Source organism: Pleurodeles waltl, chromosome 3_2 (genome assembly GCF_031143425.1).
Source record: "Pleurodeles waltl isolate 20211129_DDA chromosome 3_2, aPleWal1.hap1.20221129, whole genome shotgun sequence".
In the NCBI taxonomy this organism is placed as follows: Eukaryota; Metazoa; Chordata; class Amphibia; order Caudata; family Salamandridae; genus Pleurodeles; species Pleurodeles waltl.
Window position 1 is genome coordinate 77,486,489 of NC_090441.1, and position 15,739 is coordinate 77,502,227.

General features: G+C 41.7%; 1 protein-coding gene across 3 annotated transcripts in view; it reads right to left on the reverse strand.

Moving 5' to 3' along the window:
- Positions 1-588: 588 nt before the first annotated feature.
- LOC138286494 (septin-4-like) overlaps positions 589-15,739 on the reverse strand; it is a 363,706-nt gene continuing 348,555 nt past the window's right edge. For 2 of the 3 annotated variants that reach the window (XM_069226791.1, XM_069226789.1), the window contains one exon: positions 589-5,768. In XM_069226791.1, the coding sequence (XP_069082892.1) occupies positions 5,706-5,768 (63 nt within the window). In that variant the 3' untranslated portion in view covers positions 589-5,705. The remainder of the gene's footprint in view (positions 5,769-15,739) is intronic. The other variant, XM_069226790.1, reaches the window with a different exon arrangement.

The window sequence follows — 15,739 nt, forward strand, 5'->3', positions numbered from 1 at the left end:
GTTCAGGCCCTGCATTCAACTGGGCCGGCTCGCGGAAGCACTGTTTCTGCTCGCTGGCCCAGCTGAATAATCTTTATGTGGCCGGCGGGGGGTTCTGCGCGCTGGCAGTCTTCTGTTTTCCCACCAAGTTCGTAATGAGGGCCTATATTTGGACCCTCCTGACCTTGACGGAGAGTATGTACCAGAAGCTCTGCAAGATGGTGCCAACTCTCCCAGATATCCTGATGGAGTAATTCATAATATTACCTTCAAGCAGCACTTATGAGGTATATTCCTCCTACAGACAAAAGCAGGAGGCAAGTAAAGGTTAAAGGGTTGTCATTTCTCTTCTGAGATGGCTCTCCACGTGGACTCCACTGGGTAAGGAGACAACTTTCTTATCAGAGTTTCTGAGAATCCTACCTCCAGGTTCTATCGTAGCTGGTCAACACCTCTAGGACAGCTTTGAGGAAGGGCGCCTTGATTTTGTTGGTCATGATATGTGCATGCCACCACAAAGCGCTGCCTGAATCATGTTTTTTATTCTTCTACCACAAACACAGAATCCCCCCTCAATCTTGACTCACATAAAAGAGACTTATTCAAGAAGACCATTAAAGACATATTTATTTCATAACAACATTGTGGAGGGTTAAAAATATTTCCACTAAAATCTATAGGAATTTATATAGTTCAATCTTTGTATACTCTAGTAAATGTATTTATGGTAAACATGCAACATTTCATTTTACTGGTACGAAAATAGCAGGAAGAGAATAATTTGAAAAGCGTTATCTTCGTTGGCTCAATGAGGAAAGCACATGTTGCCTCTTTCAAGGTTTCTCTGGATATATTTATACCCACTGTGTAGCCGATTTCTTTACAGAAAGCATCAGGGGACATTAGGGTGAAAAAGACACCTCTGGAACGAGGATTACAGAGTGATTTGTTCTCTTGTTTTAATGCCGAACAGCTTGAATTTTCAGAAACCTGTTTATTCATAGAAACACTTAGGGGCTATTGAAATGACCCATGTCAATTTGTAAAGTAAAGTCCAACCAGCAGGACTGCCCTTTGCCATGTCTTTTACCTCTTGGTTTATAGACGCCTGTGTAAAAATCAAGTTATGCTTGACAATACTGTTTCTCTGCTGCTTTGCACATTTTACCAGTAGTATTAACACCAGCCATTTCCAGGTGGGAATGGCAGAGACTTCAGGTGGGCTGAGATGAGGTTCACACACACACACCACACACACACACACACACATATACCATTGGTTATGGGGTTTAAGTGGCCCCCCTAGATTTTATTCTGATTCGGCGATAATAGCAAAGAATTGAGCTGGTAGTTAGATGCACTGATCCGGTTCCACACGTACGGAGGACTCTCTTGACAGTGACTGGGAAGTATACAATTCATTTTGTCACTGAATATCCTCCTGAAGCCCTCTCTGTGGCCCACTGGTAGGGTGGAATGTTCCACAGGTGGCCAGATAGCAAAATCCCAAAACGTTGTGGTCACAGCAGGATGGACGTCCCTGCATCAGTAGCAGCCCTTGCTGGTTCAAAGCTGCACTAAGGTTTACATGGGAGAAACCACCCACAGCAGTCTTGCCATAGCAGAACCTGCAGGACAGGAAGTCACACTAATTCCAGTGCTTATTAGCAGGATAGAACATCCCAGGGTCATCATGGACCATGGTGAACTGGAGGGACTTGGGCATCCATTTGTAGCAGTTAGTGTCAGATACAGGCACGCGTGTCCACCTAGCAACAGCTTGCATGCACTCTGGTGGATATTTATCTGGAAGCCGATCAAGTGCCTAATGCAGAAGCATGCATCTAAGAGAAAGAAATATGGAGGTTTACCATAGGGCTAAAAAGCGCTGCCTCTCAGTTGTACTGGCCATAGTACTACAGAGCAGGGCAGGAACACACAGGGCATCATAGAACAGGGCAGCTGCTGACTCTTTCACAGTCCTACATGGTACCCATGCACTGACTCACAGCACTGCAGTGATAGGCAGATGTTGGTAATCTCCCATCACTGAAGAGTAGTATGGCTACCAAACGTTTCGGTACTGCAGAGAAGGTCAGGTCATATGTGTCCCACGGTACTGCAAGAAGGGCATGCATTAACCGGCTTACAGTACTGTAGCCAAAGACTATCATCATGTCTTACAGCACAACAGAGAAAGGTGGGTACTGGCCATCTCACAGTATCTCAGAACAGGACTGGTGCAGTACTAAAGATCCCACACTACTTTCTGGGAAGGGCTGGTTTTACCTGTCACATAGTCCTGGGGCGTGGGGGATGTACTGTAATACCTGTGCTACAGTACTGCGTTGAAGGGCTGGTACAGATTGACTTGGTATTTCCCCAAAAGTTGTTACTAAGTGGCACATGGTGTTGTGCACCTGTGATGTGTCCTGTACCACTGTAAAGAAGGGCATGTAATATCTTTCCCACAGTGGTGCAAAGATGATGGAGCACACTGCCCTACTGTAGAAGGCGGCAGGCGCAGTTTCACAGTAGAGATTTACACCAGGTACGTGAGATTCGGAATAGAAGGGAGACACTTCCTAGCAGCATACTTCACATTTGGATCTCAGCAGACTGAAAACAGGGCAGAGCATCAATGTGCAGCAGCACTGGCCAATCAGCAAAAGGCACACAAGGGATGACTTTGGCAAGGACAGGTAGTAGGAGGTGGTGTGCGACCCTGCGGGTTTACTGATTTTGTGCAGTACACCTCAGATTTGGTACAGGACTGTGTGCTTGGTACACTTACTTTGCAGATTTTAGGCACAGGCATTACTGATTTGAATAAGGGAGTTATTCATTTTTAATCACATTTATTGCTACATTATTTTTAAATTCAAAATAGGTGATTTAATTACATTTATTGTTACATTATTTTTAAATTCAAAATGTTAACTTGTTTATAACTAAGTAATAAATGTATACTATTTTTATATATTGTGTAAATGTTATTTAGATTTATTTAGATTTTTAACTGTTTTAGATCATTTAATTTAACATAATATTATTTTCTATGGGGTTTTATTTTAAGTCCATACCTCTATTATTTTCCACGGGAGGGTGTTGCAGTATCAGTGGCTGGGCATATGTAGTGCTGGACTTACTACATAAGTGTAAGTAAAAGTGTAAGTTGCTACAAGAATACTAAAAAATAGTAAACTTACTCAAAAGTGTAAGTGTACACAAAAGTGCTTTTTGTGAATCAGGCCCGAAGTATTTGCTATATGTGGGAGGGCAGTAATTACACGAATTGTATAGGAAACTGCAGGCGTATGGAATAATTATGTGCTGCACAGTATTGGGAGAGTTGTGATATGTGGGAAGTTCCTGTGAATGATGGAGAGACCACCATATGTTTTGCATGTGTGTGTTTAATGTGTGATTGGGTAGCCGTGGACACAGCTGAAGTTGAGGCAGCTTTCTGTGATGGAGAGGATATGAAGGTTGTAATCAGTGGTGAGGACAGTAATGTCAGGTTCATGTCCTGTACTTAGCATGTGTAAGTCAGCATAAGTGGAAGGAATATACAGTCTACTGTTAATGAACACTTCTTGACCTGGGACAAAGACCAGAAAAAAACTGAAGTCTTTCCTGCGAAGCATTTTACGGTACAGTGTCGAAAAGTGCCCCTAAGAACTGCCTTGGGATGCTGAAGGTCAACAGCAGAGAATTTCTTGACATCAAGGATGAAATAAATCTCAAAGTTGTTTTCAGGACAGAAAGGTGGTGGTCCCTGGGTAATGTTTTCCTCTGAGTCCTTTCTGACTATAATTACAATTAAAATCTATTTTTTACCGAGGTGGCCCCAAGAGGAGATTTCACATTAGTACTGTGTCAAGGGAGCTAGGCTTAGAATTTAATCTTTGAGCAGCATAGTGCCTGATTTAAAAATATGTGGAGAAGAGACAATACTGGTAGTGCCCCTTCTACTGCCCCTATGTCCACCGCCCAGGACTTTCTTAATATATTGACTGCGTGGCTCATAGTCTTGAGTCTTAGTGGTGTTCAGACACTCCAGGTGGGAAGGCGTTTGATGTAACAAAGGTAAAAGGCCCTGCTCATTTCCAGCTTCCTCCCACAATCATACTGCTTGAAGAGAAGAAACCATACTTAACACTAAAGCCCAGAAAACCAAAAGAAGTAAGTCTAGCTCTAGCAGGAAGTTGATACCACACCAAACAATCGCGCAATGCAGACGATAGAAATCATATTAAAAAATTTATACACCTGATCAAATTAAACAATAAAAATGATAGATCTAAAACAACTATTTATGCAAAAAACTCAAGCCTTTACGGCTGAGCAGCTGAGGCCTGCCACTGAATGCAGCAGTCCCCCGGGTCCACAGACTATACCAAGATGAAAAAAGAATCTAACTTGGCACATGAACATAGACCTTTATGTGACATATTGATAGTAAGCAGTCTAACGAAGAAGAATGAGGGCTGCAAGATGTTTACCTCCTCAATGTTTCACTAGAGATATAGCGGATATTCCATGTACATTGAATCTATAAATGACCCAGTGCTGGAGCAAGTTCTGACCGGGAAAGCACAGCTTTTGGGATGGGACAGTCCAGGTTCACAGGCTGCAGTGCAGATATTTAGAGTAGCACAGTGCAGGGTTGATGCAGGGCAGTGTATTTTCAGACTAGGATAAATTAAAAATGGAAAAGCCTGTATTTGATGGTACTGTGAAGATCTGTAATTTAAAAGAAGATTGCATGGTGGACATTTGCTCTGAGCCTTCACAACAGTATAGGTATGTAACACAGTGAGCTTAAGATGTCTGTGCTCCGGTTCTGGCTGAGAGAAACAGACGTCTCAACCAGTGGGGACCCTCAGTCTCTGGTCTGCTGTGGAATCTCCTCCACCAGTGGATACTGCAGAATAGAGAGATAGTAAACTTGATGCATCATCAGCACAAAAGAAAATCAGCATGTTGATGTAATCACACATTTCAATCAATCTCCCATATCACTGGTTATTTGGACCACAAATTTCACTTGGCTAATTGACTGTAGGCTTCACACAAGGGAAAACAAATGAGGATTCCAACGATGGGAGCAGGGACACAGGCCAAGGACAGGTGAGAAGTGGATGTAAACACATACATTAGCAAGTGTTGATTGGAAATATATACATAAAGTTATGCCACAAACACTGGAAACATTTTGCAAACATACCAAATACCTGGGGTCGAAGGGTAATTGCAACCAGTTCTTTCTCAACCATCAAAAGGTTGCTCTGGGATCATTCAAAGGAATGTCACGCACAAAAGGAAATACCTAGAATATTTTCTGGCGTGACAAGTAGAAATGACCGACATGTTTCGATGATGCAGACAGCTCTGCTGCTAGTTGAAATGCATTAGCATTTTTCGTGCATTATTTCACTGTTCTTTGCACGTCAGGCCCAGGATTCCTTTAAATTTCCCTATGAGTCCAGGAATAAATGGGCACACATGGGAAGTACTAAATATTACTAGACTTTATTATCCTCTGATGCTTCCAGGGCGGGGAGTGGTTGAACATATAGAGAGTGTGCTGTCATAAGGCTTAATGTCTTAAGGTGAAGGGTTCCTTGTTGATGTTGGCTTGCTTTGCTGGGTCCGAGCTGATGGGGTGTTAGATGTAAACATTGTTTATCGCTGAGTGAATATGCCAGAGGACAAGGGTGCAGCTAATGCATGTCCTTCTTCATTTGTCTCTGGATCTTCTGCAGCATCTCCTGCATTCGCCGCAGCTGGAAAGGAAAAAAGGGACACAGCTGATGCAGCCTGTGCTCAAAGTTGTACAAATCAAGCAAACCAAGGGTCTTCTGAGAAATGAAAAGACACTCCACATGCCCAAAGCTGATCAGGGCAATGCAGTAAGGGGATGAGATGCCTTCCCAGCTTTCTACACCAACCCCAATGAAGTGATCAGCCCGTGTTGTGAGGCTGGATAGGAGTTATCCCCTAAATTCTTGAAACCAAATAAAATTTCTAATGAGGAAGAATACGTGGCAGGATCCAGATGAAGACAATTGTGCCAATGAACAAGAACATCCCGAGGAGGTCAGCTGCTGTGTGCAAAGGTATGCAAGTAACCTTTCCCATACTGAGAACCCTCTCAGTAGTGTCCCCATAAGTATGATGGCACTAGTATCCCGTGCTCAGACCTCACGGAACTGACCTTTCCCACAGCATCGCTTCGTAGACAAGTGGTGTGCATTTGCATTTTATTTATCTAAGTGATTTTCTAAGGTGGTTGGATTTCCTTTGCTTGAGCAATTTTGCGACAGTTTGCTATGTCTGCGCAAAGGAGCATACATCACAACTGCATCAGAGGAGTAATTTTTAATTGGTATTTTATCCTATCATGGAAATGTATATTCTTGTGTTTATTATTCACGACTCACGTACTTCAACAAATGCAATTAGGCATACACTGAATGCATCCTATCTCCTGTGAGCATGGACTGATCAGTAAAACCTGTTCGGACCATACTCAATAGAGCGTGTACATTACTACTCGAGTATCACCAGAACAGTGCATTATCATGAAATCACATTATCTGGTATCCTTTAAGCAGTACCCTGTCTGGCCTAATTATTCTTGTAAAGTGACACTACTCTCAGACATTAGTAGGTGGTAAGGGTTGTAATCTATTAACTAGGTCCTCATATGGGTATTTAAATTGTGATTCCATGTTACCAGGACACCCATGGTTTTGCAGTATTCGCTTACTAGGTCACTGGGATGTCTGATAGAATATCGATGACAAAAATATTGTGTGGACAGAATATTGTGTCAAAAATATTGAAGACCAAAACATCAAGAAGGTAAGTGCAAATAGGTAAGTCTAGTTTTACTGTTCCTAACTCCACATCTACATAGCTTAATGTTTTATATATCTAAATATATTTAGATCTTCACTGAAAAACTCAAAGGTTACAGGGACGTTATAGTTATGTTCACATTTTAAACATACAAAACCACAGACATTCACCTGTTATAGTTAGAGGTATCCCAAGTAACTATAACTCGTGCCCTAAGGTAACTATAACTTGCGCTCCCGCCACGCACAGTATTTTGGTCAAAGATTTTGCTGCAAATATTACACTGATATTATCAATGATTTTAGCAAAGATGTCATGGGCGCCGTAATTTGATGCATGGCAAGGGCGCGAGTTGTAGTTACCTTAGGGCACGGGAGGCAGGACCTGGCCCACCTGGAGGCTTTAGTGAAACAAGTGGGAGAGCCACACTTTTTTTTAAACAAATTTCAGCTGAACTGTCATGGCTCCTGATCAAAATTTTAAAAAAAGCATGAGATCAGGATGGTTCGCAAAGCCTTCACAACCCCATATATACAAATGTGTTTTTTCTTTAATTACTAAGAAGCTACTAAACGGATTTACACCAAATAACAAAAAGGTTGCTTTCTGGACGAAGAGCTACCTTTCTGCCAAATTCGGTGCAATTGCGTCCAGTGGTTCAGGCGCTATCGCTGTTCAAAATCCCTATGGAAAAACAAATGCGGTTTGGGGACAACCCCTTTTTCTCGGCCATCGCTTGATGGATCACCTCAAAACATTCACAACAGCAGCTCACATAAGCGTCACATTTTTGGGAAAAATGTTGTGAAGATTCGTCAACCAGCACCAAAGATAAAGGGAAGTAAAAAAAATGCTTCTTTTTCTAAACTAGAGGCCAGATGTATGCCTATCCCAATGGGCCGTTTGTTGCAAGGAAAAGGCTTTTCCCTATGTAACAGTCCTATTGTGCGAGTTGCTAACCTGTTACCGACTCGCATAATAGGTTTGCGAGTTGCTATTAGGAAGGGGCTTGCCAAGGGCGGCTCTTCATCATAGTGAGCCGCAGTGGGATGTGAGATTGTTTTGCGACCGTGAAAGCAATAGCAAAACAATTACAGTTACAACCAACTTCAATCTGAAGGTAACCCGTTCCCAAATGGGAATGGGCACCCTTTGTGAATGGAAGATGATATACCATATCATCCCTTAGTAACATATAGAAGAGGGAGACCTATCATACAGAGTTATCTTATGCAGGACATTAGAAAAACGAATTCAAGAGCTGTTCAGTGTTTTTACCCTTGTAGAAGATACAAAGTGTATACATATAGTGACAACAGGTCTTGGTGTGCCAGAATGTAGTAAAACTAAGAAAGTATGGACATTTCTGAACTATAATACTGTGTATACTATCTATTGCGTGCAGTGTCCATGTGAGAAGAAATATATAGGTATTACAAAACATCCTACAAAAAAATGATTCTAGAACATATGAGGGCAATTATTAATCGGGTTGCTGAATATCTGATAGCTAGACACTGCGCTTTTACATCAAGGCAATAATAATTTGCTAAAGTTTTTTTGCATTGATCATGTCCCACATGGGGAGAGGGGAGGTGATATAACTTTAAGACTAAGACGACTAGAGTCATGTTATATAACAGACTTGCAAACAAAGAAACCTTACGGTTTGAATAGGGATGAGGAGCTTGCAGTACATTTATAATCACGAGTACATTACATGTGTAATATTTGCTGTAAGACAGCATGAATTACTGTGGTCTGTCCATGTGTATATATGGGTAAGTTGATGAATGTCATTGAAACTTTGTTGTTTTGTGATATGCCCATTTAGGGCTACATAACTTCTGATGTATGAATGTGTTGAGAGGATGGCGGGCTGCCCCTTCAGGGCTGTATATGATTTCTTTTTTTTTCTTTTTTTTCTTTTATTTTCTTTAATTGTATCAAAGATGATATATTTTGTTGATTAGTTTAGACTGTGTATATTATTTAACTCAAAATCATTCTAAGATGGCGGCCACATTACCCAGTATTTATTCTGCCAAGAAAGTATTGTCCTTCATTCATTTCAATGACTGTGACACAACAATGAAATTAGTTACTTAATATGCTTCATGTGATAAGATCATTGACACTGAAGAAGGCACTCTCCGAAACGTGTATATTTGTTTGTTTGTTTTGAACTTGCTCTGTGAATAAAATTCTTTAACTCTTTTTCTGGGGAGTGCGGACTGTAACTTTGGGAAACAGATATAAATATATATATACATATATATATATTGTCAAGGTATGTAGATGTGGAGGTAAGTATAGTAAAACTTTGCGTCCCCAAACTTACCTTCACAATATTTTTGTCCTCAATATTCTTGACACAATATTTTGTCCATAGATTATTTTTGCCTCAATATTTTCTCCAAACACTGTATCATTGGGGTGGTACTGAGAAGAAAATAAGTTACTTACTTGTAACTGCAGTTCTCCAGTATTGGAATCTTTCATAGATTCACATGCTTGGATCATTCCCCGTCTTCGAGATGGAAGTTACCAGTACCTTAAATAAGTAATGTCATTAGAGACATGAAGCACAAAGGTCTTAGGCCTTTTGGTTTAGTAACATATCATAGTCATTATTAAAAAAAGGAATAAACCTAAGAGTCAACTAATCAGGTGACACCATCCTGTAGAACCCTCCTGCGAGCAGCTCCAGTCTCTCAGGTTTTCCAACCACTACTGCATATATGTAGAACTGTAATAAAGGTGAACTTCTCTGGGGAGGCGGGTGGGTCACATGTGAGTCTATGAAAGATTCCAATATTGAAGAACTACAGTTACAGGTAAGTAACTTATTTTCTTACTCCAGTATTGGAACTTTTATAGATTCACATAAATACTTGAATCAGAATAACGAGCAGCAATGAGACCATGTTCTATAGATACATGCCATTTAATGTGAAAGATAATACATAAATATATATATATATATATATATATATATATATATATATATATATATATATATATGTAAATAGCAGGTAAAATGTGCGTAAGAAATAAATGGATGGCGGGTAGAAAGAAATGGCTCACCTTTATTGGAAAAGGTGCCTTAGAACTGCTTGTCCTACTGCTGCATCTCTGAGGACTTCTGAATCCATGCAGTAATGTTGCATGAAGGTGTGTGCACTCTTCCAGGTTGCTGTTCTGCAGATATCTGGTAATGATACACCCGCAAAAAATGCAATGGATCTGGACATGACTGCAGATATCTGGTAATGATGCATCCGCAAACAACGCAATGGATCTGGACATGACTGTAGTGGAATGAGTTTGTACGTTTGAATGCAAATGTCTGTCAGTTTTTTGATGATATAAGAGAATGGTGTTACAGATCCATCTGGAGATACTTTGTGTCGCCAGAGGGAAACTCTTTCTAGGAGTGCTGGATGCTACGAAGAGTAGGTTGGAGTTACAAAAAGTTTTATTTCAGTCTAGCTAAAACTTAAAGCACCTTTTGATATTCAGAGAGTGCAATTCTCTTTCAGCTGATGTCTGAAGATTTGGGAAAAAATATTTTAGAATTACTGTTGAATCCTGGAAAGGAACACTTGTAGAGCAAGATGCACTACTCTTAACTCAAGTAGGTTGATGCGAAGGTCCTGATGGGAAGAGGGCCGAGTCAAGAATGGAAGGTTTACTGGTTGTGTCCCTCAAGAGAGCAAACTGACTTTCGGTGGAGTGACTTGGATGATGCCGATGAAACTTCCCATAGCCTGCACCCACTGAGGGTCCAACGCTCCTGAAGTGGATGCATATGTAGACAGCAGTATGGTAGTGGATGAATGCAGAAAGACATCATGCGCAGAAGAGATTTGTAAAGGAGAACGGAAAGTGACCTTTTTTGTACTAACTGCGTCAATTTGATAAGTTTTTGTTGTCTCTTTTTCATGGGGTATTCCCTGTTCAGGTTTGTGTCTAGCACAGCTCCTAAGAACGTTATCCGGTGTGAAGGAATTCCCTGGCACTGATAGTGCTCACCGCCATGGATTTCATGGCGGTTCCAAACTCCATGAAATCCGTGGCGGTCAGCCGGGTCATGATGCCTCTGGCAGTATTGTGACGACCGCCGGGCTGGAGACCCCGGTCTCCAGCCCAGCGGTCGTCTCCGCCCTGGCGGTCGGATCGGAGAAGTGGCGGATGACCATGGCGGTAACCTCCATGGTCATAATTCCAAAACTTTTACCGCCAGCCTGTTGGCGGTAAGACCGCCGCTTCTCCGCCGACCGCCAGGGTTGTAATGAGGGCCATAGTCTCCTTTGTTTAGGAGCTGTAACATATTTCTTGAAAAGTCACTATTCAGAAAGAATGCTTTTGGAGGTACTTGTTCAGGTTTCTTAAATCCAAGATTAGTCTCCACTGCTTTAACTTCTTGCAAATTAAGAAGAAACTGGAGTAGAAACCTTTCCCTCTCTGAAATAGAGGAAACTTTTTCTATAGCCCCTTTCTTGATAATGGTCTTGACTTCCCATTTGAGAAGATGCAGATGTTTTTATACAGAAGGTTGATGTGATGTTGGAGGGGGTGTCTGTATGAATTCCAGCATGTGTCTGACCGGTCAGGTCTAGAACCCATTGATCAGTTGTTATCTACTACCAGCAGTACAGATGGTGGGTTATTCTCCCTGCTACCTTGGTTGGAAAAGGAAGGGAAGCAGCCAGTGCCTGGCCTACGTCATTGTCGACGGTTGGTGTCCTTGCCCTGTCGTCTGAATTTTCCTCTGGGAGGAGATCTGACATAGGCTGCAAATGGTGGTTGTCCTTGCGGGTATTGGGACCAAAATTGTTGGTTACAGGAGGAATATGTGAGATAATAGTATTGCTGTTATCCCCCTCTATAACGTAGTTGCCCTTCTACTCGGACGCCACTAAAGGGCAACTTTTTGTATTGAAATGTTCCTAACGACTTGGCCGTTTCTGTATCTGTTTCTGTTGCCTGGAGGGTGTCATCGATGTGCTTCCCAAACAATGCTTGCCCGTCATAGCTTAGATCCAATATTTTGGTCTGAACCTCAGGCCTGAACGAGGTAGCTATAAGCCAGCCTTAACGGAGTACAACCGCTGCCCCAGCCAGCTGCCTGAATCCGGTAGTAGCAACATCCATTGCACAATCAATCACATCTGAAGATGTGCGTTCTTGGTCCATTTCAATTTTCTTAGCCTCTCCTTTGATGTCGTCCGGAAGCTTATCCAGGTATGGAGCACTATCAGACCATAGCTGCTGATCAGATCTACAAAGTAGAGCCAGTGAATTTGCTGCTCTGACTTTGAGCGCTGACATAGCTGAAAAACGCTTCCCTATGTCCAAAAGTGCTGATGGGGGTGTGGAAGGATTCCTGGATCTTCTTTGTGCTGCCTGAGAGATGACGAAAACTGGTTTGGGATGACCAGTCAAGCAGGCTGGTGTGTTCTCCAGGGCCTTATATTTTTCATCAAGATGTGGCAATACTGCTGGAACTGATGCTGGATTGCGCATCACCTTTAGGCCATCTTCCCACATATATTCAATAACAGACATGGCCCTGATAGTTTTTCAGAAAGGTTCCTTGAAATCATAAAGCAAGCAGTAATTTTGTTTTGCAGGGATATAGAGTCCGTAGCGAAGCGTTGCTCTTTCCAAGATGTTGTGGAAACCTCCTATGTCCTCTGGAGGGGAGTCAACTGGAGTTGGTGACAGGGATGAGGGTGTTGGTAATAAATAATCATCCAATTCACCATGGTAGTCCTGGAGTTTACCATCTTTTCTCTCTTTATCTGATGATGTGGGATCATCTAAATGTGCCTCTTTTGGAGAATGTGTTACCTGGGGAGGAGGAGGCAACTGTTCCATAGGTGGGGGAGTTGAAAGCTGAAGCGGCACCGAAGTTGTTGGAATCTGACTGCGTTGAACGGGACCTGATGCTGGAGGGAAAAGCTGGCTTTAGTTTCTTCGTCGATGAGGGTATCATCGACGGGGTAAGTACCATAGATAGGCAGATCACTGTCAATGGAAGTGTTGTAGTTGATGTTGGTGGTGTTGTCAACAACGGAGTCATCATCGACAGCGGTGTCACCATTTTGGAGGAGCTTGAAGTAGTCTTCTCCTTTTGTCTTGAAAGGAGGTCACTCTTATGGGGTGAATTAGATGGGCTGTGTTTGTGAGAGGCATGAGAAGCCTTCCTGGACACGTTTAGGAATGAGCTGTCAAATCATCTTTAAGTCACTTAAGAGGCATCTTCTGAGAGGATATAGATGACATGTAACTCTTATCAGAGACAGGATTTTCTCTGTCTTTAGTTTCTGGAGCCATAGAAGGAGGCATCCTTCACAGTCATTTAGTGTCTTAATAGAAAACATGCAACATACCTTGCAGTTCCTGATTTTATGGGCAGGATAGAGACAATATATACAATCCTGGTGAGGGTCATCTATGTGGAGCCTCTTTTTTTCTGCAAGTGCCACAGGGTTTTAAGAGTTCTTTTTAGGTGTGTCAGACATATTATTATAATTATATGTCAGTTTGAAACACCAAAAAACACATAACACCTAATATCCAGGGTAAATCTGTGAAATGTTGATGAGAAAATCAGTAGCAAATCAGTTGAAATCACTTTGAGGGATTGTGACAGGAAAAACTGAGCAGAGCTCAGTGGAGACTCCATAGCACTCCCTAACACGACGTGCGGTAGGTAATCTGAGGGACTGGAGCTTCTCTCAGAGGATTCTTCAGGGTGGTGTCACCTGATTGGTTGACTCTTAGGTTTAGTCCCTTTTTAAGAATGACTATGACATGCTATGCTACTAAACTGAAAGGCCTAAGGCCTTCTAAGGGACCGGGGACTCCCATCTCGACGACGGGGAATGATTCAAGCATGTGAATCTATGAAAGTTATAATTCCAAGTAAATATATAATACTTTTAATGCCATACACTGTAGGTTGGATACAGTAGGGTGGGCTACAAGCTTTCACATATGTATCTTATTATTAAGAGAAATGTTGCAGGGCGTTCATTCTGTCTGTGGACTGGCACATTTCGAAACTGACAGCTGTCAACTGTAACCTGACATTCACAGTATCCAGCTTGTTCAAAAACCAAAACGTAATTTTCTCATGAGAGTCTAAAAGTAGAATTGTGGAGGTGACAGTGATTCCTTTTCAAAGAAAAACAGATATGATACTTGAACCACTATATCAGAAACAAAAAGATATACATTTCACAAATGTATTTTTACATTGTGATATGTGGGTGTTTCCCAGTACCTGGAAATTAGCACTGAATTAATGAAATTTCAAACACCTCAAGCTAAAATAATTGCTTTGTTGCATCCCTTGGTTGTGTTTTCTGTGAGCCGTAGCTGAGGGTGGGGTGCAATTCCTTCCAGCACTCCTACCTTAGAGGAGGTGTGAGCTCTTATTTTCAACACCAGTTTCAATGGGACACAATAGAGGGGACACAATGTCAAAACAAACTATTGGATAGTAAGTATAGACTTCTATACCTAACTCTACATGTATGTATCTTGGTGATATAGGAATTTTTAAACTATATAGATGTGGAGTTACAAATAGTAAACCTATGCTCCCCTATTTGCACTTACCTCTCAATATTTTGTCCCTCGCTATTCTATCCTTGATATTCTTCATTAAATCACTTGAATGTGGCCATGTTGGCTCTAGTCATTCAGCACTGTGTAGGTTATTTTCACCAGCCACTACCTATTTGGCACTTTAGGACATTTTGCCCACCCACTGAAGTAAGAGAAGCTGAGGTATTTTGGCGAAGAAAGAGGAGGATACCTCTCTGTTGTGTGATGTGGGCTGTATGGAGACTTGCTCCATCTTTTCCTGTCTTCTTTGCAGACACTGTTCTTCCAAAGTTGTGGAAGACACAGCTCTGCCCTGTCCAGGGTTTTGACAGGTTGCGGGGGAGGGGAGAGAGGTGGGGGAGAAGGCCCATGCCTCAGTGCCCATGCTTTCCAGGGCCCCTATCTCCTGAAGTTATATTTAGATGTAGACTTTTAATTACAAACAGGCCTGCTGTCTTCATTATTAATGAGGAAACCTATGCAGCCAGACCACTAAGTGCCAGATATAATTTTTCTTTCCCTGAAGTTTTTTTTTCTTTTTTTGTTTTTACCTGCCAGGATATAAGAAGCATTCAGATGGCCACATTACGTTTTGGCCTTGGCCTAGCCCTGTCTTCTGAGAAGTCTGAGCTTGCCTACAGGGCCTTTAAGAGGAAGCCCTAGAGAAGAGACTGAGAAGAGACTGTAAGAGACCCCCATTTTGGAAATGTTGCTATGAGTTTAAGCATTCTCACTGACGTGTGACTATCCCAAAAGAAAAGAGACTTGTCTGATATTTTTACTACTAGAAGCTCTCCACAGGTTTATTATTTCTCTGGAATCTGCAATGTTTTGTTCAGTGCTGAAAATAATTCTGAATGTCACTTAAGTACCTATGCTTTTTTGAGCCCTACCAAGAATTTTGTTCGCAGCACTGGTCACTCGATATTTTGGTAGCTTTAGTTGGACTATACTTTACTGGACCTATGTGATACCTTATCATAATGTTCCATTGTTTCTCACCCCATAATGTTTTTTTTTTAACTTTAATAACTATGTTCGATTCAGATTGGTGTGATTTTTTAAAACTTTTTCTCTTGTTTGGTAATTCTTGCTTGGACAGTCAAGTTTTTTCCTTATACTATTACACTACATTAGTTTTTAAATACTGCACCATGTGCACTGAAATTTAGGGGCTGGATTATATCTTGGCTGTTAGACCTGACAGCCTTAGGGTAGTCACCCCTAACTTTTTGCCTGCCTCCCTCCACTTTTTGGACACTGTTTTTGCTGG